Source organism: Neolamprologus brichardi, chromosome 16 (assembly GCF_056152115.1).
Source record: "Neolamprologus brichardi isolate AB-2024 chromosome 16, ASM5615211v1, whole genome shotgun sequence".
Taxonomy (NCBI): Eukaryota; Metazoa; Chordata; class Actinopteri; order Cichliformes; family Cichlidae; genus Neolamprologus; species Neolamprologus brichardi.
The window spans coordinates 26,668,722-26,695,877 of record NC_142119.1 but is presented as its reverse complement, the minus strand read 5'-3'; the positions used below and the strand labels follow the sequence as shown (position 1 = coordinate 26,695,877).

Below are 27,156 nucleotides of genomic sequence, written 5' to 3'. Positions count from 1 at the left end.
GAAAAAGGCATTGAAGAATAGAAGACTGACAGCCCAGTTGTGCATGCAGTGCTCAATATGCTTTGCAGTTTTTACTTGGTGCAGACACATCATCTGATGGAAACATTTGAGTCAAATAAGAAGGTCCTCAAATCAAATAATCATAAAATGCTCATTTTATCGGAAAGATTTTTTTTTACGACATCTGCAAAAATAAAACTGACTTACTCCTTCTGATCTGCTTCTTTCTTCTCTGTATATTTTTTCCAGGAAGCAAAATAATGACTCAGACTCAGTCTCACCCTAGATATACATAGAAGTAGATTCATATTAGGCCTGCTGCGCTATAATAAACCTTTTTAAGCAAAAACCTGGTATGTTGAACACCATGGGCATACATGTGCACATCCTTTTAAAATCTGTAGAAACATGAACAAAGAGGGCGTATGCTGAGGGGAGGGCTGTGGCTCAGCAGGCTCCTCCTCCCTGCATAATATGCCGGGTCCATTGAAATGAGTAGACAGCAGAAACGGCGCAGGCAGCTCCACAGCGGCTCGTCGGGACACTTCAGAAAACAAGTCCGAAAGTGTCCGAAAATCAGAGAGCAGAATGACTCGTTTCATGACTGGCAAAGAGTTCTGAGCAAGTATCCGGAAAAAAAGAGAAAAGATTTTATTATCTTACCGAAGCGGATGGGAATAATTTGGGAATACAGCCCGCTCTCCTCCTCAGCTGTGGTACCCTGAAGTCAGACTACAAAGAGCCGTGAGGTCGCGCACTGGTTAAGATGAATACTTCCTTTTTAGAGGTGAGTTTGCCTGCTTTCTCCATAGTGGTATGAATACTTTTTAGTAGCTCTTTGCTTTAATTTGGAACCCATACATGGTTTTTTGAGACCTTCGCGATCCTTTGTTTTGTTTCCCCACGCTGTGTTTTGAGCTTTTTATAAATGCGGGATGGGTTCAGACCACTTCAGGATTTTCACACCCCTGTAAAAGCAGCCCTTATTATGATGTATTCTGCGGTCTTTGTGATCCTCTGGCTCCAGAGTGGCAACCTCACTGTCCACACAAGCCTCTTAGTCATACAAATGTCTGCCCTGAATAAAACTACTACAGCTTCTCAGGGAAACCTGTGTGTAGCTTTAATTAGAGTCTAGACAATGCAACTCTCAATGCAGTGACTGCTGAGCTGGATGTGTCATCTGCCAATCAGTCCAGAGAGCAGCACACTCACACTCTGATGTAGGTGAAAGCCAGGCTGGCTTTAGGTCTGATTTGTCATGCCCCTCTGACTCAGAGGAGGGCACACGCACTCACAGAGAAGACAGATGGAGTACAGGGAGGTGAATCTCCTCCCATCCTCTACTTCTGTACCTCCCTATCAGCCGTGCCCCTCAGTGATGCTGTGACTCACAGAAGTTTCAGCATGCAGGAGGTGCTCCATACACTTTTCTTTGCAAAGGCAGGTTTAATGCAAACTGATTGGACAATTATGGATGCATTTCTATTTTTCAGTGACTTCAGTCATGCAATAATAAATTCAGCAGCCTCGAGCGTAGTTTTCAATAATTTGCTGCACACACCGACTGTGTAGCGAGCAGATGGAGGAGAGATGGATTTTGACTCATAATCTGCTTTTATTACAGTGATATGCTGCGAAGAGGAAGGTTATTATTTCAGCTCAGTTTTAATCTGGTTTGTGTCTGTTGACCTTTACCAACAGAGCAAGACATCCTGTAGTATTTGCTCCAAATAGGTGTAAGTTTTTTGGGGTGGTTTATATTTCATTCTACTTGATTTCTTTGGTTGTCTTTGGACTTGACCACATTCATTTGCAGTGTTTTAAATTTTTAAGCTAAAATACATATTGGTTTGACTTTGTTGTACTTTCTGCTGCTTTTTTACTGTTAAAATTAAACTGAGTCTCTGTAACAGACCACTAATGGACAGCAACAGCATAAAAATATATATTTATCTCTACCTGCTGTTTCACATCTCCAGTCTGAGCTGTGTTAGAGGGAATGACTGACCTGTCCTGGTTTTCAAGTGAATTTCGGTGTCATGGAAAGATGCCAGGGTCTTGAACTCCGTAGTGCCACAGCTTGGATTTAATTAAGCAGGAATTCTGGAAGTGAATTAAGATAAGGATTAAACTCAACTCTAAAAACAAGTGCACCAGGATAAATCATATGGATGTGTCTTTGCTGTGAATGTCGCGGTTGTATAAAGCTGGAACTATGTAGATAGGAGCACATCTTTTTTAACCTTTTGCATCACAAAACTCTGTTGCAGATCATGCATTAAAGAAATCTGCACGTTTACCAATTTGCCAGTTACTAATCTAGAATCGGCTTTTCCTCATAGGCCACTGTTTGTTAAGGTGGAGACGTTGACAAGGGTTAGAAATCATGGTGGACCGAGAGGAGTGGTCAGTACATGGGTGTGCTCATCCTCATCCTGTCCACCATAAAACCTTCAGCACTGTCCTTTACCCCACACCCAATACGTTATTCTAATGGAAGTGACCCAACAAAAACACACAAGTATCGAAGGGTGTTTTTTTTATACTGCAAGGCTGCTGGATTTGGCAGACTTTATATTCACATTTTGTTTTTTCAGACATACGAGAAACTCCCTGCCCGCGTCACACCCAAATTTGGATGAATCAGAGCTTCCATTATGAAATTAATTTAGTTTATTTAGCTTTATCCACAATATCTGCTAATTATAACTGTTTTTCCAGTGAAAAGTTTTATGCAAGAATCCATTTCATATAGCGAATATGAGAAACATTGTTGTGCCTTTGGGGCTCTTCCTTCCTGGCTATTAATTTGCCAGGTAATATGAGCATTATCTATACCTTTGTGTGACCTCCCTTTGTATGTGTGAGCTCTCACACACACTTTAGATACTTGATACCTTTGTCGAACATCCTGAATCCCAGCTATTTTCTAAACTTGGTAATCAGTTTCTTTATAGCAGCAGCTGCTACACACTGTAAACCCAAGCAAGGAGGACCTTTCCACACCCATTAACCCCTTCATTGCATTACACACCAAATTCCTTCCTCTTAAAGATACTCTGACAGAGGGAATCCCAAATACCCAGCCTTGACCTCCCAAATTCCTGGTCACGGCTGCATGTCATCCATCCTGTAGAGCTGCGGTTGCAAGGCTTTAGGTTTCACACTGTCACCGCTGACCCCTTCACCCTCGGACACATTCTTCCCATCCTAAAAACGTCCCTCGTAGCTCTACGTGTTGCTTATGTCTGGATCTCTGAAGTTGGGGTCGTGGATCGGTATCCGAGGCTGCATTCTGTGGTGAAATGGGTAACGTGAGAAAGGCCAACCTGCCGTAGTAGTAGGTGGACTATTTTCCCCCCTTTGGCAACAGACACTTTTCTGCCCAGTTGTCACTTCCTCCAGCTGCCACTTTAAAGAGCCGAGAATCATTGCTCCCATGCAGCTGGCTGATGGAGTAAGGAAAGAGCCAGGAAGTACAGTTAGGATGTGAAGAAGGAAGGAAGGAAATGTAATTGGACCAGCATTCCTTTTTTTTGCTTCTAAGCGGTTGTTTTCATTTGTAATTAAAATTGAAGTGCTTATTGTCTGCATTATCACATCAAATTAGGGGATTTTCAAACAAGGCTCTTTAGAGTTTCGGAGCTGTGGTGAATTAACGGGGCCGGTTGTTTATGATCACAAAGAGGAAGGTATTATTAAGGCAGCGGTTTGAGTGTGCGACAGCAGAACTCCTGCAGCTTTGGAACAATCTGGAGGTGGTTTAATCCACCACAAGAGCACAGAAGCTAATTACCAGCAGCCATTGTCTGACCATGCACCAGAAAACATGGATAATCCGTTCTTATCATGTTACAGATTTGCAGCGTCAGGATTTCGAGACCACAGCTTATTCAACGATTTCCTGAATTTTCCGTTTTAACGTGACATAAATTGGAGTCAGTGCTCTGCAATATTCTGACTCAATCCCTTCCTAACTCTTTAGCTTGTGTTTGCATTTCTTGTGAGTCTAGCAGTAACCCGACCCCCGTCTATCAGTGCGCTGACCGTCACACAGGGAACTCAGCGCTGTGATAACCTCCTGCTGACGCCATGCTGTTGACTTTAGTTTTATCCGCTATGTCACCAAGCTCTTCAGACAAAGCCGTCCGTATTTGTGGAAATAAAAGGGAAACATATCTCCATCTTTCCACAGTTTCTTTACCAGTGACACAGAATCGTCTCTTCCTGTCTATTAGCTCCTGATGATGGACTAACTGTTGCTGTGTGGAGTCTGTCATGGTCTTGGTTGCCTGTAAACCTGAAAGAAATAGTTACCACTCTCACATCTTTACAATCTATATGAAGCTTCTTCTATGTGATGTTCTGTGCATTCGTGTTTCTGAACTTAAGCTGCTTTAATACCACAGGAACTTCCACATAGCTTTAGTAACTATTGGAGGTTCCATCATGGTTCATCAGAACTTGGTTTGGAGGATCTTTTTTGTCCTATAGAGTAGATATTTTCTTAGTGATGTAGGCGATTGGTCCAAACCAGTGTGTATGTTGATACAGCCACCATTTGAATGCAGCACTGATAAAACATCCATGCATATAAACAGCAGCGCTTAACACTGTTCAGGCTTTACTGAGACTATGCTGCCTACACAGTGATTTTGATCCACTGGACACAAATATAAAAATCTTGGCAAGAACTTCCCTTCCACTCACTGCTGCACATTCACCACACAGGAGGGAAAAAAATGAAGTCGAATTACAAAAAAGTAAAGAACAGCAACAGGAGGTGAGGGTGCATTATTAGGTACTGGTGATGCAAATGGAAAAACCCTCCCAAGGTTGGGTTCCCAGGACATCCCCAGTGGGTAGTCCTACTTCTATAGATGTGATTGGTGACAATCTTATCATCTAACTCTTTGCAAATTAGCAAATCCCCCAAATTAAAAACAAACAAAGCTTCAAGCTATTCCTTTAACAGCTGACCTTCAACCCACTTGACTCAAATCCATCCTCCATGATTAGAGACCTCTCACTCAGTTGAGGCACTGCACATGAAAAATCACTTGTAATCTTCTCTCCAACGCCCATCCTTCCTGCCGCCCTCCCTGTGTGTGTGCGCATCAGGGCCGTTCTGGGTGTGCTGTTCTCTGAAATATTAATCACATCAGGGCACTTGGGCAAGTAAGTCGGTGATGACAGAGAACACTCTCAAACTATTTTATGCCAAATCTGCTGAAAAGATACAGTCATACTGATCTATGTACTTTCTTTATTCAATGATAAAACATTCTCTGATGGAAGTAAGTGTACTGGCTGAAAGGCTGCAGGGTTTAACTTTGGACCTGGACCCCTTTCTTGCATGTCAGAGCCTCTTGGTCTCTCCCTTCTTTCCTGCCTGCTTACTAATAATCCTGTCGAATAAATGCAAAAAAATGCCGCCCAAAAAATCTGACACTCATCCATCCATTCTTTTTTTTTCACTTAGCAGGGACCAAGTTGTACTACAAGTTGGACCAGTTAACCTACACAGGACAGGCCCTGTCTGGCTTCTTACCCAGGATCATTTTGTCAAGGGGAGACCCTACCACGGGTCGGTCCTGGGATCACTTGGACACACAAACACCTCCACTGACCACAAATATAGCTCTATCAGTTGTGTCTTGCATGGGTAAAAAGAAGGTCCTGGTTCTTACTGTTTATTAGTTGCACTGATTTTCTTGTGTAGCTTTCAGAAAGATGTCATATATGTAAATGTATTTCACAAAATGTCCCAGACTGTTATTTTCACATCTCGGTGGCGTCTTTTTGTCACCAGCGATGTTTCTGAATGATGGGTTGTTGATATTGTAGGCTGACTGGATGTCTGTGCCTGGGCTGCTCATGTTACTGGTGTGGTATCTGCATTTAGTTTAAAGTGTCAGGCATGCAGTCCCTTCTGTCATTCATATCTCAAAATGATTTTCAGTACATCTCCGTGAGGTAAAGGTGGACGACTCAAATCCAAAGACAAATCAGATTTGTGTGCAGGATTTGAGATTTTTACACAGACAAAATGAAATATTATTGTCACTTACCTGATTGCAAAAAAAAAAGTGTTTGTTGTCTTTCACCTTGACTGGCCAACCTGATGGACATAGTGAGATGGTAATGAGTGTCGCTTAAATCCCCTGGGTTCCAAGGTTTCGTCTGGCAGCTTAATAACAGCCAACCTGTGATTACTGCTCCCAGTCCAGATGTTGACTTTCCTTTTTTAGTCCCCTATGATTACGCTGCACAGAGTCAGCCTATTATGGGATGGAGTATGCGTGTTTCTAAGCTACACCATCCTGTGAGTTTAGGTTAAACACATTGCAACTACCATATGTGAATATAGCCTGAGGTGAAAAAAATGTTTAAAAACAGTAAAATTTGTTGATTCTCGTGAAGAGATTAATGCTATAGCTGTAATTCCAGAACTAATTACAGGGGTGAGCACACTGTACAGTTCGAGTACACATCCCACTCTGCATGAGACTAGCTTGCCGTGGTGTGAAGAGCCTGGAGAAAACAGCACAGCATGGCACAATCCACAGTCATGACATGTTAGCTTTCCCATCTACTCTAAGTGTGTTTTATTATAAGTGTGTGTGTGGTTAGAGGCCCGGGGCTGTTTGTAGGATGATACGCTGAGAAGCTGAGACTAACATGAGGAGGAATGTCCCGTGTTTTTAGGACTCTCTGTGTGTTTATCTCTGCCACTTGAATGCACTGCTAAACATACTTCATCCCCCTGCTTTGTATAAGAAACACTCGCCACAATCCAAGGAGAGGTTTGAGCAGTTTCACTCATATTTGTTCTGGGATTTCTGATTGGAATCAGTCTGTGTGCTGTTGAAATGCTGCGCGACCAGTGGATCTAATAGTTTTGGCCAAAGTTTCTTCATCCTGACCTCCAGTCCTCCCTCTTTCCTGTTATAAATGATACATCTCACTATAACACACAAAATCCCTGTCTGCTTGTTTGCCGGCAAATTCCTCCTACACCATCAGGAGCTGAGCAACCAAGACAGGCACGCAAGTACATCTCAGCTCCCTGAAGGTTCTTATCTACATTATGATGCCATCATGTTGCTTAGCAACCACTTACCAACAGGTTAAAATGACCCATTTGTAGCGTTTATGCACCTCCTAATAGCATCGTATCATTTCAATGTCATGACAGTAGCATCTAATTTATAGCCACAAAACTTGAATTATGTGCTGTGATGTCATCATGCTGCCTAGCAATCATCTAGCAGCTGACGAAAATCACAGACCAGACAATACCATAGCATGGGCGTGTACTGGTAAAAGTAAAATGTGCATTGTAAGCATGTGATGCAGTTCAAATAAAAGTTTAAGGGCATATTCCAAGAAGAAAAGTACAGAGAATGGTTGCACGTCACTAGTGACAATTTGGAGGTGAATTGCAGTTACAAGTTGTAAACTCAGATTAAAGGCAGCTTATTATTTTATTCTGAGTCTTTTATGTTTGTTGCTATCATATCATCAGCTCCTGCTGGATGGGTAACATTTGTTTTAAGGATAATGCTGCGGAAGTGTTTCATGAAGTGTTTTCACAATTCATTACACTGATGACGGAGGTGGTACTGTTTCTGCAGGCGCTAAATCAGCACCATTTTTAAAAGTGAAACAATATCCTTGCAGGTTTTTAGACTCAGTACATGTAAATAAATTCGCTTGTGACAGAGGTTAAAACTTAATTTTTTTTATTTGCTTACAGAGTCCTAACAGTGACTTTAACATCCACAGTATCACTAATGTGCAGCTTATCATTGCCAGATTGGATGGATTTGATCAAACTATAAATAGCTTCAGTATGAAACACTCAAAATAACAAAATGCTGAAGATAGGAGAGTTTCTAGTAATCAGTGTGGACAGCATGAGCTACAAGGTCAATGGCAGCATAACAGTAGCGGGGCTGCTTTGTAAGCTACCACTTAGCTTACCGTGCCCCACACGTCTCACACTCTCAAACACAACACTGACTGAGCAGCATTCCTCGAGTACCTCTGGGTTTCCTGCTGTGTGACCCCATAACTATCAGACGAATAACAGAGGTATGCAGATGCCAGACGGGAGAGGTGCTGGCATGTGACTTGGTAGATATTCCAAGTCATCAAGCTTTGCTGGAAATCCAATCAAACCTGCAGTAATCACATCATTTGTTGCCTATTTGCCCCGTCCTGTAACCTATTCCATTGTGTGCGCCCAGGATCAGGGTGCACGCTTTGATCAGCAGTGGAGTGAAAATATGTTTGCACAGGATAAGGAGGTAAAACGCGACACTGTGCCTGGAGTATGTGGCAGAGATTCAAGTGTTTCTCTTCTTTCTCTTTCGCTCCCAAAGACACAATTTGTTATTCAAATTCTCCTCAATACACTCATTAGCAACACAACAGATTAACAGCGTCAATGGATGACGGGGTGGTGCCCTCGAACCCCGCCTTTGCAGATAGTGTGTATCTGCTGACTGACAGATAAATGGACTACCAAACACACTTGGACACAAAAAAGACACACTCACTTAATCCTGCTTGTGCACACGGACTTGTGCATATTTTGTTAGATTAATATTGTAACTCATCTCCTTCAGGTCCATTAAGTGTGATAATGATAATGGCTTGCACGACAGTGATAACAGAAAACTGTTTGATTTCCAATTAGCTACGGATACTTCTCAAACAGTCCTTCTCAGTTAACAAAAACATTTTCCTCGGTGTAAAGCTTCTTCTGTTCAGGGTTCAGGCTGTTCTTCAGATTCAAGAACAATCAGCGACCCAACGCCCCCCACCCCACATCATCACAAACAGGGAAAGCCCTGTTCCCCAGGGGACTCCTCCTCCTCCATTAGCTAATTTCTGATCAGCTGCTGTCTCCATCATTAATTCATACGTCTTCTAGCACAGATGCTAGAGGTTGCTTTTAATCTTCTGATTTCTCCCCTCGGTCACACAACCTGCCCTCACCACATGCTGGCTGGGGGTCGTAGGCTGTAACGTGTGCGTCAGGCAGACGGTGTAGTTGCAACGAGGTAACAAAGAAAGACGAAGACATAAAAGGCATGTGCCGAGACATGAATCCTTGGAAAATCTGTGCAACGGAGGATTTTTCCTTTGCGCTGCAACAACTGAAAAACCCTTGAATTAAATTACCTCCCTTTGAGCGAAGCTGTTCACAAGTAGATACATTTATTTTCACACACATTTACACACTAAACATGTTGTATGAATTAAAATAATTCTCAGGTATACTGTAATAAGGTAATAAGTAGCGTCTCGTGTTTATGAGGGTAAAGAAACTGCAGTTAAGCATGGGCCTTGCTGTTTGTAGGATATACAGGAGACAGCGGTTTAACCTACTGGAAAGTCTTCTGCTCAAAAACCGAGAAGGAGCTTTGCCCAGTTTCCCCCTCCAGCTGCCTTAGTCCCACTTATTAATCTCACCATCCACTTGGAAGACTCCCACTTATCCCACTCACCCGATGTTCAGGAGATAACATTGCAACTTGGCTGTGCTTTGCTACAAAGTGATGTGGTGGTTTTTTAAAAATATATATATTTTAATGGTTATAAACATCTATGTTTCAGCTGATATCCTAGCAAACCACCCACTCGTCCAAATATATTTACTTTTAGTTCTGAAAGGAAAAACAATAGTTAGTTTCAATGCTTCCAACAGAAATAATGATGATATTTTAGCTAATAACATATTTTCTGTTGAACACTTATTGCACTGGTTTCTGTGAAAGTGCACAGCGTTAGCGTGCAAGTACCAATTTGGTGCTTGACCTTATTAAATGCTACAGATCCCGTCAATGCTCTGGACTGCACATCTGTCTGCACAGTGGTAGCGATGCAACCTTGTGACTCTGTTTGTTATGCCAATGCAGTCTTAATCTCTGAGGTGTAAATGCAGCACTGGATTACACTTCTATCCATAAAAATGATGGAGAGAAATCTAAATGAGATTAATCGAAAGCTCGAGTTTTGTGTTGATTTTAAACAAGCATGATTGCAAACCAGCTTGTTATTAGCATTAATCGCCACATTAATTCTTTGAAAGGTGAAGTAGAAAAGGGAGAACGGAAACATATTCCTTTCAGTCGAATATGTTGCTGCTGCACATGTTCCACTGCTAACTTTATCCTCCTCCACATGTGAGCACAACAGCAACTGATATGCTTGTCAGGATTCCAGCTGGAGGTTCTCAGGCATCGGTCCTACCTGCAGGGCAGCCGTTCGTTCACCACTCCCCAAAACCACTTTATGATCCAAGAAAGTACCTTATCATAACTAATTGTTCAGCCGAGTCCAAGTCGGGCTGAGTTAATTAGCTTTCTCTTGTTCTCTCTGATAGGATCACCTGATACATGCCAGACGGCAGAGAAAGAGCCGTGGCACCTTGTACTGTGTATGACCTTAAATATTTAAGGGACATTCATTAGCAAATCCTTGAGCTGGATGTCTTTATACAAGCTGCTGAAACTTAAGCCTCCAGCTCCAGAATCACATCATTCAGCCTGAGTGGTCTCTGTGTCAAAAGGCATGATGGGAGGTTGGCGTGCAGCCTGTTTTGGTGGAGTCAGATTACTATTGTCAGCTGGTTCTGCCTCAGCAGTGCTACACATGCTGAGTGACATGCAACATTAAGAATTTGAAATTAGTTTGAGCCGGAGATGTCATGGCAGTGTTTCTGCTTTGCTTTTTAATGGCGCTAATAAAACATCTGGTTACCAGAAGCAGAGGAGCGCCGCTAACCAACTCTTCACAATTAATCCCACTTGCAACTGGGCTTCATCATCAAATGCACACTGTACTTTCCCATGATTACAAATAAAGATATGACTCTGTTTGTCTAGTTTGGAATGGGAAGCTGTGCTGCAGGAGGTAACCCAGGTCTGTGGGATTTAACACGAGCCGCTACCCGTGCTCCTTTGTGTCCCAGCTGGTCTTTGTTTGGGATATTTCCGCCTGGCTAACTGCTGAGGCCTCAGTCAGAGGTGATTGTCTTTGTCCTGACTTAGTGACAGAGCTCCTAAAGATGGAGAGGACGAGGGGGAGGAGTTTTGTTTAGACCATCTGTTGCTGCTTCTTAGACAATTCATCTTGACTTCGTATCCTACGGCCTGAGACTCACATACCAAAATGCAGAAGAGTGTCCAATAGTGCCAATGTATATCACAAGCAGCCCTATTTATTTAAGTTTGCATATATTTAATATAATTCTACAGTTTTCTGCAGCTGGTGGCTTATATTTGGCTCCTCACATCACATAATAAGACATTTTTGGAAGCTAAAGTAGTTAAAACAAGCTAATGTCTACTAGGGGTAACCCCAGTCTCTCCTTTCTGAACTGAGCTGTTTCTGGTTGTGCATTAGAAGTTAGCAAGAGGGATTTCTGCCTATACAGCTTACCAGGGTTACCCTTGGAAGAACCCAGAACTTATTTAAATGATTTTCAAACCACATGTTTACTGATATAAACCGAGATGTCAAAGCTGGTCATCAGATGTCATCTTTATAGGGGAAAGAGTTAAGTTTGCAAGTTGGAACTATTATAAATGGTGCAGGTGTTAGCTTTATTATGAAGTCAACTTCCTTTATGATTAGTTTTATTTTTTGTCTATAGTATATAAACAAAACAGCTATACGGTAGCACAGCACAGTATCTCGTTGGGGTTTTTTTGCCCACCTTTGATTATAGCGTCTGGGAGAGATTTATCCAGAGTGCGAGTCACTCTTTACAGATGCTGGTGCAGCAGGCTGAGCTGTTATTAGCATCTTTATGGGCCGCTTTGTCACTGATGCTTGGTTTACCATATACAGTCACATTTTTTTTATTTGAATTCCTAATTACTTTAATCTAAAAAACTACGTGTGGTGGGCATGCAGCCGGTATGCAGTGGGTCTTTGTTCATGTGAGTGGAAAAACCTCTGAGACTGACTCAGCTGCTGAGCCACTCAAAACTTACCTTCACTTTTTGCAGTGTTGAAATTTCTTTCTTGAGGCAATACTGGAATGAGTGTGGAAATTTGCCATCTTATGAGCCATCACAGTCCTCTCCTTGTCACGGCTTGCCCCCTGTCTTATTCTGCTGTACATCTCATGCAATCTGTTTGTTACAAAATACTTTTGGCTCTTTTGTCGGCCTTACTGTTGATGTCAAGTCGTGACACGAGAAAAGGAAAAATCCCCATAAGATGACGAAAACTAGCAATATTCTGCTGAGGCTGATCTTCTTGAAATCTATAGAGCAAACACTTGTAATCCCTGCACTTGAGCAAACTCACGTGAATCAGCTTTTCCTTGAACAGGCCAGGCATGCCAGGCTGGTACCGGGCAGAAACTGGTGTGAAAGTCACTTGTCGTCTCTTGTTAATGGGTGGCCACGTGTTGCAGGATACCTCTGCTATATTTCTGTCCTGATGTTTCTGTTTGTCTGCCTCTTTATTCAACACAATAGGAGGCAGGGCATTAAGAGCTGCTCGCACCCTTCCTCTTTCCCTTCTCTCTTCCCCTCTGCCTCCTCCTCCTTAATTACCCGACCCTCTTTTGTCCCACTCACTCCTGTCCCCCGTGGTATAAGAGCCACATTTAGATGTGCTCCATTAACTGACTGAAAGAAAAAAATCTGCGATGATGGAAGTGTTTCTTTTATTTTAGACTGACTTGCTTTGTCTAAGAAAGAGGCCTGAATCAAAAAATAAAGAAAACATCAGCAATCAGTCATCACACAAGCTGCTGAGGGACTTCATTTATTAGATTTTTTTTTAGCATCTCTGTGTCTCAGCTTGTAAATGGAGAGTGGATAAAACAAAAGCATGTTGGTCTTGTGGCAAACACATCTGTGCTTCGTGGATGAAAGTGTGCACACACGTGGCAGCCTGTTGTTAATAGTTAATGAGGATTGATGTCTGGAAGTGGTGACCTTGTCTAAGGTTTCTTAGTGGAATCCATGCATATTGATCTCTTCACTTTGATCCTTTGTTGGTCACACACTTTATTTGCTGATGTTCGTTGCTTCTCTGGCCCCCCCACCGGTGGCACTTGTGATTATTAACCGTGTTCAGCTGTTAAAGCCAAGCTTATTACAAGAGGCTGTAACTTTTTGGGTCAAATTTTGTTAAAATCCACATCCTAGTCGTCTCCATCAACTAAAATGCCAAATGAGGAATTTTCTTTGAGATCGAGGATGTTTTTCGTACTGCTTTCATCTCTCCTTTGCAAAACTGCAAGATTCAATTTGAGATTTTGGCTCTAATGAAACAATTAAGATTTTAATTACACAGAAAGTTGCTGGATTATTGTAAGCAATCAGACATGAAGGTGGTACCATCTGTCTTTCTGCAAAACTACATACTCCCATTTACTATCAGACAAATGTGTATTTAGTCATGCAAAAAGATTTTTACTTTTTATTCCACAGGGTCAGACAGGCGACTGTTTGTTTTCATTTAGTACAGTCTTTCAAACAAAGCCAAATCTATAAATGTATCCGCCGGTGCTAAAGCGGCAAATGCTGTAAGGAAATGACAGTTTGCCTGAGCAATCAGACTCAGATTCCTGTTATTGCTCCTAGTTACTCACATGCTAACAAACATGTCTGGGAAGGTGGGGGACTCCGTATGGATACGCAAACACTGGAAACTGGGCCGCTGGGATCAGATATTAGTGTCTGTCTGGAAGCGGCATCTGATAATGGCTAGAAGTGTGCTGCTATTTGCCCGACTGAAATATAGAAAACAAAGGAAGGATGATGGACATTTGAATCGATTGATATGCTAAAGTGGTAAATGCTCATTTGGGGTCATAGTCTTTTCCTTTATAGAGGAGACCAGGCACACTGAAAGCATTTTTGGTGGTGTTTTGACTCTCTGGCACAGCCTCATCATGCAGACCTGGTGAACAACTTCTTCGCTTCTAATCATAGTTTAATAAGAGACTAACTGTGCCCATCCAATCTTGGTGAAACAGTGGCTACAGTATGTGGCACATAATGGTAAGCAATTTTGAGGGGAAAAAATGGAAAAAGGCAGAGAGGATAATTTTTACTTTTAGAGAAATTCTCTGCTCTTGCTCACCCAGCTCTTTTATAATATAGCTAAAAAGCCTGCGCGTGGGGGGAGTGGGGGTCGATCTTTGTCTTCCTTTGTTTCTGGTAATATGAACAATAAGAACATCAATGGAATACTTAGTATCTGTAATGCAAATGTTTAAGACCTTTGTGTAAAGCGCATGACTCCAATGCAAGCCCAGTGTCCAGATGTTAAGGTTGTTGTGCTGGCTATTGTGTTGCAGGGGGCCCGTGTGTGGCTGAGACACAAAGAGCAGCTCCGCCCCTCTACTGTCAGCTCTTGTGATGATTCAACCCTCATCCTCACCACCGACTATGGGAAGGTAAGAAGACGTTCTTTTTCACTAGTCCCTGATTCGTCACCTTGGCAGTATATCTGGAACATGAAGCTTTTATCGTTGGTTTAAGGATTCAGACTCTGTGTTTGCGCTTAAACCAACATTATTCCCTTTAAAAATTAACAAAGCAAAGGCGCCGAGGCGCTCAGAGAGTATTTAAGTGTCCATAACTGATTGTGTCCATTTAAAATCTCACCTTGGTTTCTCTTAACGTGTCCAGGGTCGTATAAAGTAAAAGGGGGAGGTTTGTTTCCCATTGTGTATATGTGGGAGACCTAATTGTTTGCACATATGTGTTTCATCTGAGGGTTCTGCAGCGGCATCAACACCTTTTGTAATAAAGTAAGAATGACAGGAATGGAGTCCAGCAATTCACTGGCCTCAGCTTATCTGTTTGGCAGTGCTTGGTGGTCTTTGTGTCTGGAGGAAATCCTGTTACAGAGGCAGAGAGAGAAACAGACACAGGGAAGCAGAGACACACACACACACACACACACACACACACACACACACACACACAGAGGTGGAAGGTCAAAAATAATTTCTCATTCAAGTCTTTGTGAGTCAAAAACTGTAGATCAAAAGAAAGCTGTTTTATCTTGTGTTATATATCTGTACTTATATGCACTTTGCCTTCAGTGGAGTCCTTCTAAAAACTGACTTATAAAGTAGAGTGTAGGTTGCTAAATTGTAAGGAAGCTGCATTTTCTTTCATGCTCATGCATTACTTGCTTTATTGTCACTGAAACTTTGTGAAGCTCTGTAGTTTTTGTCAGGCGCCCATTTCCACTGGATGCACTGTTTTTATCTAAAAGAGTGCCCTTTTGTACATTGATGTTGTTAACCTTCACACTGTTATTAATATTGTGGCCACACAAAACCAGTATTGGCAGTCCTGTACTGGTTGCTTAGGGTTTATGACAGTTAGCCATCTTATTCGATGTCATCCACCATCATTGCAAAACATTTCGAGCTGCTGGCTCTGGGTCATTTTACATTACATTCAACATTAGAGCCACACTAGTCTATAACACAACAGCAGCTACACAAAGGGTGCTGTCAACACAGCACAGCAACAACATATGTAAGTTCACTGTTCATCAGTTCTCTCTCATGATCCTCTATCCTACCTTCCAAGCTGCATTCATAGCTTTGGGACTTATGCATCCCCATCTCCCTTTTCACATGGAGACGGGAGTTTCAGGCCAGTTCATCCCAGTCTGGTAGGTTACCTGTTCACTTTCTAACACCATCATCAAGTCTGCAGGTGACATAATGGTGTTTGGCCCAGACAGGTGCAAAATGACTCAGTTCACAGGGACAAAGCATGGCACCTTGGTGCAGTAACATCAGTCTGACCTTGAACACAAATTAGAGCAATGAGCTAATAGTGGATCTAAGAAAACAGAAGCTTATTGCTAGAAGCTGTGAATGCATTCCCATCCATATAAATGGTCTGGAGGTGGAACAGATTGCTTTCAAGTAAAGATTGTGGGATTAAGTACTGGGCCAGTTTTTGGTGTTTGTAGTCTAATTGCGACAGGACTCTGAATTCGAATATGATATTGTTGCAGAATTCAACTGTGGCAACAAGTCAGTTTGTGAAATTTCTTCCTTCATACATATTCCACGATCAACTGTAAGTGTTGTTGTTAGCAAGTGCTTGGGAACCATAGTGCCTCAGCTACAAGGTGGTTACCACATAAAATTATAGAGCTGAGTGCTGAGGTGCTCTGCTGAGTCAACTGCAGAGATCGAGACCACATCCTCAGTATGAAAAACGTGCGCAGGGAGCTTCATGGCATTGGTTTCGATGGCTGAGCAGCTCCTATGGGTGTAGTGTGTAGGTGGCCTTGTACTTGTCCATAAATTGTATCTGTGAGTTCAGGACTTTTAATTGACTCTCAGAGAGAGCCTGGAACAAACAAATCAGGTGACTTTAGTTGACTGCTGCTAACACCTGCATCTGCTAACCAACCAATAGAAATGTCCCATGAAGTAATGTGATGAAGTTGACAAAAAAAAAATTGTAAAGAAACAAGAAACAGCAGAAACTTGTAGAAGGATTATTGTCTGTTATCATCATGACTGTATCGAAGATATAGTTGAGAAAGAGTAAAGAACAGTGGAGGACTAGCAGCTGTGCGTGTTGGTTCTAGTTTAATCTACATGCATTGAACTTGATATCCTGCTCAGGTTTATTAGACCTATGTCACACAGTGTGGTTTCCACAGAGTGCTGGCGCCTTAGATCCTAGTGAACGTTCATTGCCAACAACTCTGCCACAACCACTGACTTTTTTCCATTCTGCCATTCAGGAAGCAATAGAGGCAACTAAACACTTTAGTTTCTTCAGTGCTGGTGTTCGTTGACCTCAGACAGTGAACCATAAATGCACACTCAATAATCTGTGTATATATATATATATATATATATATATATATACATAAATTTCCCTGTTTATTTCCTGTCATCCTCGGGCCATCGTAGCATCTTCTGCGGTGTTTCTGTGGTCTGTGGAAGGGATGCAGTCAACCCTGCGCTGTCCAAAGGGCAGGGATAACTCTGGGTAATGGAATATGACTGGAGAATTAAGTGGAGTGCTACTCCCAAAATATTCCACCACCCTCAGTGGGAGTTAAAAAATAGCACTAGGCTTATGTGGTGCTCCATTTTTTTTTGACTGGTAGTAGTACCACTGCATTGATGGTGGCCTGAAGCTGGTCTCATATGATCTCGACATGTGAGCAGTGGATGCTGCTTATCGAGCCAGGCACATGTGTCTCTCCTCTGTTTCCAAAGCTGTAACAGAAATGCCAGGAATGTGAGATTGGGAAACAGACCGTCTCCACCATCAGGATTCCTAGCTGACCTGATGTCATCCCCAGTTCCTGGATGACGTACAGTATCTTCTGAGGTTTATGGGCACTTACTGATCTAGTCTCTGTCTCTTATTTAATTAAGCTTCTCTATCAAGCCCAGGGTATTGTGTCTGTGTATATGTGTTGTCTGCCAGCCTGCCTGTGTCTGTTTCCTACCATATCAGAGGGTGTTTGTTAAATGTATTGTGGCAGCATTTTCAACTCGGGGGTTGGGATATACTATTATCCATTGCTCCCTGCCTGAATGCCCAGCTTATCTCCATAGAGCACCACCGGAGTTTCTTTACCCACACGGCCTGGGCCTGGCTCCTGTCATATTAGCCATCATATCAGCATTCATCACTGCCATAGTCCTGACCGGAGGGGTAAAATACAGCAGAGTGAATGTCTTTGTGTGTTTGAGTGCATGGATCCATCTGTGTGTCCGTGTGTGTGTTTGTGGCCAGATGGCACAAGCTGGATTAACGGTGTGTGAGTTATCCCCAGAGGAGTCTACATGTAAAGAAAAGCAGAAAGAGGATCGGCCACCTGAGCCGAATACCTGCTGCTGGGCTGTCATTGTTGTCCCACTTGACCAGCGTTAGTTTACGACCACCAATGAATCGTTTTACACATACAGTACAAAATGCTTGTGGCTTGACTAACTGAGAAAATCAATGGCATTTTTATTAATAAGAAGTGAAAACAGTTGCTTTTTGATGGCCTCAGTTAATAGTGACTGTAAACTAGCCTCTGTCCCGAGTTGATTGTACACTAAAAGCCTTTTTCATGACATTAAGAATTTAACTCGAGCGAAAAACCTATTCTTATCCAGTGTGAATCCTGAAGTTGTCCAGAGCCTGTAAACATGCTGTCTGCAGTTTTAAATGGGTCATTGATGGCCCTTCAGCCTTTTCTGGATAATTAGTCAATGGAGCTATTATGTGAGCCTTTATGTGAGTGATGCACATTCACAAGTAAGCTGGAAGAAATAACACAAACATTATTGTTAGCATCTGTTTGTGTGATAAACAAAATCGTTTTTGAGGATTTGGATTTACATGGATACTTTGCCTGATTTTTGAGCTGTAAAAAATTTCTCTCTGTTATTTTTTTTCATATTTTCACCAAGCCTCACCCCCACCCCCTTCACCGCCTCTCTTCTCTTGGGTCTGGGCGGGATCCCCCTGCAGCAGATGGATTCACTGTAAGACAGAGGGACTCAGAGTTTTTAAAAAAAAAGGAGAAAGGGAAACAGAGAGAGGCAAAACAGCAACAAACAAGACTGTGTTTGTATCCAGAAGCTTGTGATTTTGTGTCTGTCCATGTGCCCCAGTAAAGGCCTGAATACAGCTGACATTAAAGCATAAGTGCTGTGAGCCACAGAGCCTGACTCCACCTATATGTGAATATTAAGTAGAGTTGCTTGGACAAAGCGCAGCAGCAGGGTGTGGTTTCAAGGAAGAGGAAACAAAAGGGAAGAGCAATACAGCTGCAAAACAACTTTAAAACTCAGTTATTTGCTGTTGCTTCCTTTTAGTCTGTGTAATTTTTGTATCATTTTAATTTATGTTATATAAATTTCTTTCTAAGGATGAAAAAACTCCAAACAATCTGCCAGTTATTTATTTCATTAAGTCATCTGCTGTAGCCTATCCCAGCCACCCCAGAGAGAAAGCCAGGGTACACCTGGACACCATGACTATCCATTGATTTTCCTTTTATATAATCATTTTTATTTTAGATTAATGTATTGTTTTATCATGAATGCAGGGATAGAGTGCAGGAGGAATGACATGGAGGAAATGGCCTGGGGCCAACTTCAGTCCGGGCCCTTGGAGAGACGTTTCAGGACACGGGTCATCTGTTCAACCCAATGAGTTTAATTTTATTTATATTCTTTTATTTGTATTTCACATTATAACATTTTTTTGTGGGCTTACAAGACACAAAGAGTACAGCCGCAGTGGTCAAACTTTTCATTAAATTTCTTTCATGTTTGTTATTTTACAGCTTGGCCTTCAACAAAATAATCTTCTTTCTCTGCTCAGCCTACCAAATAAAATCAGCCATAAAAAGGTTTTCTTGCAAAAGTGCAACTCACTTTTTATGAGTCAACAGAAATGGAGGACATTTTACCAACAATTATGTAATATCATGTCTTCAAATGATGGGAAACAAAACAAAATGAGCCTGATTGTCTCTCTGAGGCATATGGCAGTGTTTCTGAATGCATGTAAGGCTCAACAGTGTAGCTGTTCTGTGTAATGCAATAAAATCATAATGTATGTTGATGTCTTTATCGCTATCTTGACATATTAACAGGTTGTTTAACCTTATATGTGGGGTATCAGATCGATTTGTCACAAAGTAACCTGCTCAAGGAAGTGAATGACACTTTTTTTTCAAACAAAATAAAGATTTTTTTTTACTCATTAGTGTGGGCACAGTGTCACAAAGACAGGAAAGTAGGGAGAGATGGACTCAAACCCAGGCCCCTGCATCTTTTTGGCACATGCATTAGGGGAGATACCCATCCCATATCTGCAGTAAATTCTCCTGAGTAATGATGATTTATGCAAACTGGAGATATTACTCCAGTTTGCATAAAACAGAGTTACAACTTTAAGTTCAAGGAAACCCAAAACACCTGCATATGCAGAACACACATGACCTGTAGAGTTATGTGTCCGCGCTGAATCCTAATCTGTTAAATTTTCGAAAATTATGTAAAATATGTCTGTTCACTGAGTTGTATAGGACATTAGGTTAAATTAAGAGAGAAACTAAGCGAAACACGGGGTGGTTAGCACTGTTGTCTCATAGCAAGAAGGTCCTGGATTCAAGTCCCCGCCCTACATGAAGCCTGCGTGCCTCCCCTTTGTCCTTGCGGGCCTTCCCCGAGGACTTCGGCCTCTTCCTGCATCCCAAAGACATGCATGTTAGGTTAATAGGTGATTCTAAATTGGAAGTAGGTCTGGATATGAGTGTGAATAGCTGTTCTATCTCTCTGTGTGTTAGCCCTGTGATAGCCTGACGATCCAACCAGGGTGTATCCTGCATATAGTATAAATGAACACTGGGGCTTTTTGCATTTTCTGCTTTGTGTGCTGCGTGTGTGTCCAGCATCATAGCTCTCTTGTGCATACAGCCTCCATTTGTAGAAGATCAATTTGCACCGCAGACAGCTTTGCTAATCAATCATGTCGTTGTAAGTGGCATGAAATAGTTTCCATCATTACACCACTCCAATCATTAACAGCGGTGACGCTGCCCCCTCTGTGGAACAGGCGTTGTGATAATTGTCTCAGGGATGTCTCATCTGAAAGGTTATGACTTAAAAATGTTAAATGGACAAATTTAACAATAAATTCAAGCTGTGATTTCATTTGGTTTCGTTGAAAGGAGGAAAAATAGAAATCCATGCGTCTCAGGTGTCTTTTATCTCTTCCCCAAGAGGAACTCGTGCAGTCGATAAATCATTTGAAAACAAATTAATAACGATAAATATTGATGAGCTGTGGCTATTAGGAGAAAGTTCAAACTTCTCTCACAGGAAAGCAACCAACAATGAAACCAAGATCACAGTGGGGCAAAACAGAGGAATGTGAAACCTTTTGATGCCAAAAACTTCAGCTCAGTTTGCCCCTGGGCATCTCTGATGTTTCAGGGAGGAAAAAGTCCCTGCGGCTCGCTCTGTGAAATCTGAGCTCCAAGTTATTTAAAGAAGATCAGAAACAAGGTGATAATGTGACACGGAGACAAACACCCACTCTATGTCCCGACATACACAAAAATGCAAACAGGTAAATTATCTCCCCGTGTTACACTCTGCTCCCAGCCACCTTAAAGCTGCTTTGAACTTGCATTTGGTGAATGCTAACATCAGCAGTCAGTGTTATTGTAGATATCTGCTGTTTGTCATCAGTGTCAACAGAAACGCTTTTTAAACCATGTTTTTGTTTGGCGGTCTCAGTAATTATCTTAAAAAGAAAAAGAAACCAAAGAAAATCCATCAGAGCCTGGGTGTTTAAAAATGGCATCATTCCCTTTAAGTGACTGGTGTAAATGCTAATGCTGACTGTGGATGTATTCAAAGTGAAAAGCCTTTCTGATTTATTAGTCACTCAGGCCCCATAGTGAATCTGCACCAATTTGCCAAAGGAGAGGGTGGGGTTAAAGCCAAATGTTGAAGGACATCTGGCTGCAAATCTGCAAACTTCTGCTCGCTGAATGACATCATTGCACAAACTGCTTTTTCTCAAAGGTCTTTACTCATTTATAAACGTTAATACCACAGAAACATTAATGACTACATTGTTGTTGTGACTTTTTCTCAGCATACACCCATTCTATTATTTTGAAAAGTACGAGGCTACTCGGTGAGAGTTGTGTTACTTACTATAAACGGCCTCGTCGACATTTTTCTTTAAAGATTTACTAACTGCACATGAGATTATTTAAGATATTCAGAGCCTAACGTATGCCATCCCGGAAAGGGTTTTACAAAATAAGACACCTTTGAAAATGCAGGTCACTTTATCTTCATGCAGCTGATTTTTATAAAGGTATAACGTGCACTCACTGGCCAATCTATTAAGGACAGCTGCTGGGATTTTCATACACAACGATCTCTAGCAGACCGAATGTTCTCGGTCTGCTTTGAGCTGACAGGAAGGCAACAGGAACTCAAATAACCACTTTTACAATCAATGTATGAACAAGACCATCTATGAGTGCACAAACCTTAAAACAGAGGGGCTACTCCAGATGCCATCTACAAGAACAAAAACTTAGGCTACTATATACATGCTCTATTAAAGGAAAGATTTGATATAGTCCTACTTCATGTTCATTAGATCTACTTTCAAAGACTCAACAGAGCCTCAAATGTTTGACTACAGTCTATTAGCAGCCTCATCAGCCAGCCTTTGCTGACTCAGTGTTTCTCTGAGACACAGTGTCTCCTCCCAACTGGGACACACATGAACATGCCAGGAGAGCAGCAGTAGTGCATTGGGATGCCACAGCCTCTTATCCATCAGTATTGATCTGGACACTGCTTCCCATCAGGTGACATAGTTGTGGTCTCTCTGCTCTCTTATCTCGTGCATTAGAGTTCTGATAGCCAAAGAAGGCTGCAAGAACCTTATTCGCTCTCACTCTTTCACTTCCATTATATAAATGCCGTTAGATCTTATCCATCCCTTAATTTTTCACCCAGAGAGAGGTTGTGAAAGAGCCGTCTGGGCATGAGTAAGACAGGGGCTCTCTGGCAGCAGGCACAGACAGGCACATATCTGGGCAGTCTATCTTATTTTACTTCAGTTATTCCTGAGTGATATATTTGTGATATTTCTGATCTACCTGTCACCAAAGCATGCAGCGGAAGACTGATGTTCTGTCAGGAGTTTGATTAACATCTTAAAGGTGACCCGGACATAACTTGTTTTGTTCAAACCCTGATGTAACTGGCTGCTTGCTGTCTTTGTTAGCCATGATTAGAGATGCCATGAGTAAACATGGGGTAATTTATTGTGTTGCTAAAGTTTTACAGTGGTTTTAAACTTTATTGGTACTCTCTACTTCAGAAATAAAATAACAAAGTTCATTCCATTAAATTATCAGTTACTAAAAAATTAAAAAGGATCCCAGTTGAATTTTAGTGAAATGCAGAAGGTATCGATGTGGTTTACGCTCCTTTTCTTGTGCAGAGGCAAAATGGTGCAGCTTCAATGTACAACAACTTGTGCAGTTCCACTTATGGGCTCATATAAACCTTGACAATACCTTATATTAACATATATGTCTATGTACGTGTGCCTTTTGCTGTTACAGGTGATCTGCCTACAAAAAGAGGAGCTGAACAGGGAGATGGTGTACCCGATGCACCCCAGCAGCATCCATGGAGTAGAAGACATGTCCACACTGGCAGAGCTGCACGAAGCGGCAATCATGCACAATCTGTTTCTGCGCTATCAGAAAGATAACATCTATGTAAGTGTTCATTGGTGTACCAGTAGAGTCCTGACTTGAGGTTTCTGGGAATAAATAATGTGAGGAACGGTGAAAAGTAGAACACGTCTCGAACAGGGGAGGATATATTTATATACTGGAAAATGGTCAGACAGTTATACAGGGACAAACAAGAGGACTGGGGGCAGGGTGATGTTTAATAATATTAAATAATACTTACAATACATATAAACTCTGGAATAATGTGCGCGTATTCAGAACAGGATTTCTATTATCCTTGTTTCGCCTACTCTCACCCCCAGGATTGCTTTCAACGTAAAGCTCTGGGCTTCCACAGAAATATTATCCAGGTATTATTAAAATAATCACTCCCCACAGACACACATTAACTATGCCTTTGGAAATCCTATCTCCTGAGCTCATCTCGGAGCATTCGCCAAGCCTGGCTTCGTGGCATTGGAGAATAGTATCACTGTGTGGAAGGATGACCCACAAACACACTTTTGTGTGTGGGGGACTTTTTTCCCAAAGCGCATTACCCGAGCAGAAGCAATGGATCCTAAAATATTATCATCCTTACAGCAAACTAGGCCATATGCAGTAGTTTAATACTATTGCTGAATGCAGGTACTCAGTGGATCCACCGAAATAGGAGTATTCACTAACTGTACTGCAGAGCTCAATGAATAGCAAAGCGATTAGTGAATTATACATTTTAGTGTGTTCTTTCATACCACCTGTGTTATCCTTTGACTTCTTTTGTCTTCCTTCATCTATCTGCTCTCAGACCAACATAGGTTCAATTCTGGCAGCAGTAAATCCCTATAAGCAGATAGCAGGCCTGTACGATGGCGCTGCTGTCGACTTGTACAGCAAACATCACATGGGGGAGCTGCCTCCTCATATCTTCGCTGTGGCCAACGAGTGCTACTGCTGCCTGTGGAAGAGACACGACAGCCAGTGTGTTCTCATCAGGTGAGTCCTGCAAATTTATTGGCTGCACTATAAATCTTGAGAATAGAATATGAAATAAGGAATATCGTAGTCTTCCTTTGACCTTTGCAAAATAGGTACTCCTATCTGAAAAATGTTCTCTTGCATTTCCCAAAAATACTGTATAAATAGACATAGTAAAGAATACAGTTGACCAACTGAATGCAGCATCGTTGAATGACAGCAAGAATATCCTCGGTTCAAATCTTTTGGTGGAGTTTGCATATTCTCCAAACCTGCGTGGGTTCCTGCAGTCATGTTAGGTTAAGCAGTGGCTCTAAAGTTTACGTACATGCGAGTGTGAATGGTTACCTGTCTCTCTGGGTTAGCCCCGTCCTGATTCTCACCCTGTGATAGCTGAGATCAGCTCCCGCATCCCCGAACTGGATACGCAGTTAAGAAAATGGATGCATGGAGAGATTCAAGCAGATCCGTTTATGTATCTTCTCTGTTTTTTGCATGCTCAGTGGGGAAAGCGGTGCTGGGAAGACAGAGAGCACCAAGCTGCTGCTAAAGTTTCTTTCAGTGATGAGTCAAAACTCAGCAGGTACTCCTCCTTCAGAGAGGACAACCAGGGTGGAGCAGGCCCTCGTCCAGAGCAGGTACTGTGTAAATGCATATCCTCAGGTGCAAGTCATTATTTTAATATTTAGGTTATTTGATTTTTAAAATTATTTGCATGGTAAGATAAAAAATTTGTTATGAGCTTACCTTCAAATACCAGTTCAACCTCTCCAAACAGCTTGTGGCAGTGGCAGTGATGTTAACCTAATTCAGCTTCAGACATTATTAAATAATCTGGATCTACATCACCGTCACTGCAGTGTGTGCTCACCGGATACATTTTAAAGGCTTCTTTATAGTAACAGATTTGGTTGATTGTCTTTATTCTTTCTGTAGTCCCATCATGGAAGCCTTTGGGAATGCTAAAACAGTGTACAACAATAACTCCAGTCGCTTCGGGAAGTTCATACAGCTCCACTTTTCCCAAAACGGAAACATCCAGGGAGGTTGCATCATTGATTGTATCCTTCATACAGTAAATCAACTCTCACATACTATAAAGATTGTATTTTGCACAGATGATCGAGTCTCTGTAACTTTTTCCTTAACTTTGAGCTGTCAGACTTGCTGGAAAAGGTAAGCTTATATTGTGCTTGTGATACAGTCAGTATCTTCAGCAAGTCTTCTTCGATGACACCAGTGTTTAAATAAGTAATCGGAATAACTCATTCAGTTGTAAAGTACTTGTAGCAGTTTTTCTAATCACGCTGTCTTTCCAAGAACCGCGTGGTCCGACAGAATCCCGGTGAGAGAAACTACCACATCTTCTACGCACTGTTAGCAGGGGCAGACAAGGACCACAGAGGTTGGTTTTTAGTCTGTGACTGACTATGATACCCATATAAACACTTCTTTAGTGAAGACATATGACTGCTATGTGACTGCTATCTTGAAAATATGTACTTTGGGGCATCTCTACAGCTACCTCTGAAATAACATCTGTGTTGTCTGTTTGAAGTGTTTTATTACATCTACTTTGTCTGTTTCTGTGTCACAGATATGTACCTCTTGTCTGAAGGTCCTGAGTCGTATCACTACCTGAGCCAGTCGGGCTGCGTGAAGGACAGCAGTCTGGACGACAAGCAGCTCTTCAACAGTGTGATGGTGAGGATGAAAAGGATTCTTGTACATCATTTGTTTCCCCTCCAGGGGGCGCTGTAACTCTTTTTCATGAGTCAGAGACCTCGCTTCCATAGAACATGATCCTTGGGTGAACTTATTATTTGACAATCTTACATTGGGTCTGGTTTGTAGGTGGTTGCATGTTAATTAATGAATTTAATTTTTTCTAGGATTCCTTATTGTGGCACGTCTGGGTAACTTTGTGTTGCAGGAAGCTTTGAAAGTGATGGAATTCAATGAGGAGGAGATCAGGGACGTGTTCAAGCTGCTTTCAGCAGTCCTCCAGATGGGCAACATTGAGTTCATGACTGCCGGTGGAGCTCAGATAACTTCCAAAGGAGGTAGAAAAAGAAATTAATACCAAAATCTTAAAAGATCTGGTGTGTTAAACTTTATGTACATGTATCAATTTGTGTAGAACGCACTACTGAATATTTGGTCTGTTGTTGCTTCATTTACTTGCCTCAAAGTTGAGCTCGGTGCACTTAGTAATGCCAGTGGTTACTTTGTGTGTCATTGGTATCCAAGGTGTCGAGTTTCAGTCGACAGTCTCTGGGCACCACAGAGTCACTTCCTGGGTGTGTGCTCTTGATGACACATTCTCAATGTGAACCATATTACCGAAGCTTGGAATTACACAGATTAAAAGCAGTATAAAAACCTGGAAATGCTCTAACTCTATGGTAGAAAAAAAAAGGGTTTGAAACAAACTTTTTTATATAACTTTCAAAGTTAAAAAAAAAGGACAGCCAAACAGGCCATCCACTTTCTTCTGCTTATCTAATTCAGAGTCAGGGTATGCAGGAGGAGCCACTGTGATAAGCACCCCACCACTGTGCCTCAGCTAAATAAGCTAAACTGTGTAACTGCGTGTTACACTTGTATTTGTTTATTTATGTGCTGCTTCTTTTCTTTTGCTGATTCCTTTATTAGACTTTAGTGAAAGGGAAATTTTTGTATGAAAAAAAAAAAAAGATCCAAGCAGTGGTTTTAGTACTGAAAGCAAATACGCAAGCTATGCAGGCTTTATCAAGCAGTTAGAAAAAACCCCAAAATAAACTCAGTCCAATTGTTTCTGGTGAAATTTCCGAAGTAGAGAACTGGGTTATCAGCGATTTTGGACCGCTCTGCAGTATTCCTTACGGCCCTGAGTTTGACTGACATTGTACCAGCAGACAGAGCGCC

The 27,156-nt window shown here is 41.8% G+C and overlaps 2 protein-coding genes across 2 annotated transcripts in view; both read left to right on the top strand.

The window, feature by feature from the left end:
• The first annotated feature begins 512 nt into the window (after positions 1 to 512).
• LOC148098278 (unconventional myosin-X-like) lies at positions 513 to 25,500 on the top strand. Its single transcript, XM_087852926.1, has 7 exons — positions 513 to 787; positions 14,342 to 14,440; positions 23,155 to 23,313; positions 24,080 to 24,267; positions 24,753 to 24,887; positions 25,186 to 25,310; positions 25,412 to 25,500. Exons 1-7 carry the CDS (start codon positions 767 to 769, stop codon positions 25,498 to 25,500), a joined length of 816 nt encoding a protein of 271 aa, XP_087709052.1. The 5' UTR covers positions 513 to 766.
• A 57-nt stretch (positions 25,501 to 25,557) lies between these two features.
• The window catches only part of myo10l3 (myosin X, like 3), a 29,658-nt gene continuing 28,059 nt past the window's right edge, over positions 25,558 to 27,156 (top strand). Inside the window, exons 1-3 of the mRNA XM_006788563.3 lie at positions 25,558 to 25,654; positions 25,847 to 25,953; positions 26,183 to 26,312. Of these exons, the coding sequence (XP_006788626.2) occupies positions 25,849 to 25,953; positions 26,183 to 26,312 (235 nt within the window). The 5' untranslated portion in view covers positions 25,558 to 25,654; positions 25,847 to 25,848. The remainder of the gene's footprint in view (positions 25,655 to 25,846; positions 25,954 to 26,182; positions 26,313 to 27,156) is intronic.

Coding starts and splice junctions, on each gene's coding strand:
- LOC148098278 (XM_087852926.1), top strand. CDS start 767: ATGAATACTTCCTTTTTAGAG. Junction 24,888..25,185: donor CAGGCCCTCGTCCAGAGCAG/GTACTGTGTAAA, acceptor TTCTTTCTGTAG/TCCCATCATGGAAGCCTTTG. Junction 25,311..25,411: donor GGGAGGTTGCATCATTGATT/GTATCCTTCATA, acceptor TTGAGCTGTCAG/ACTTGCTGGAAAAGGTAAGC.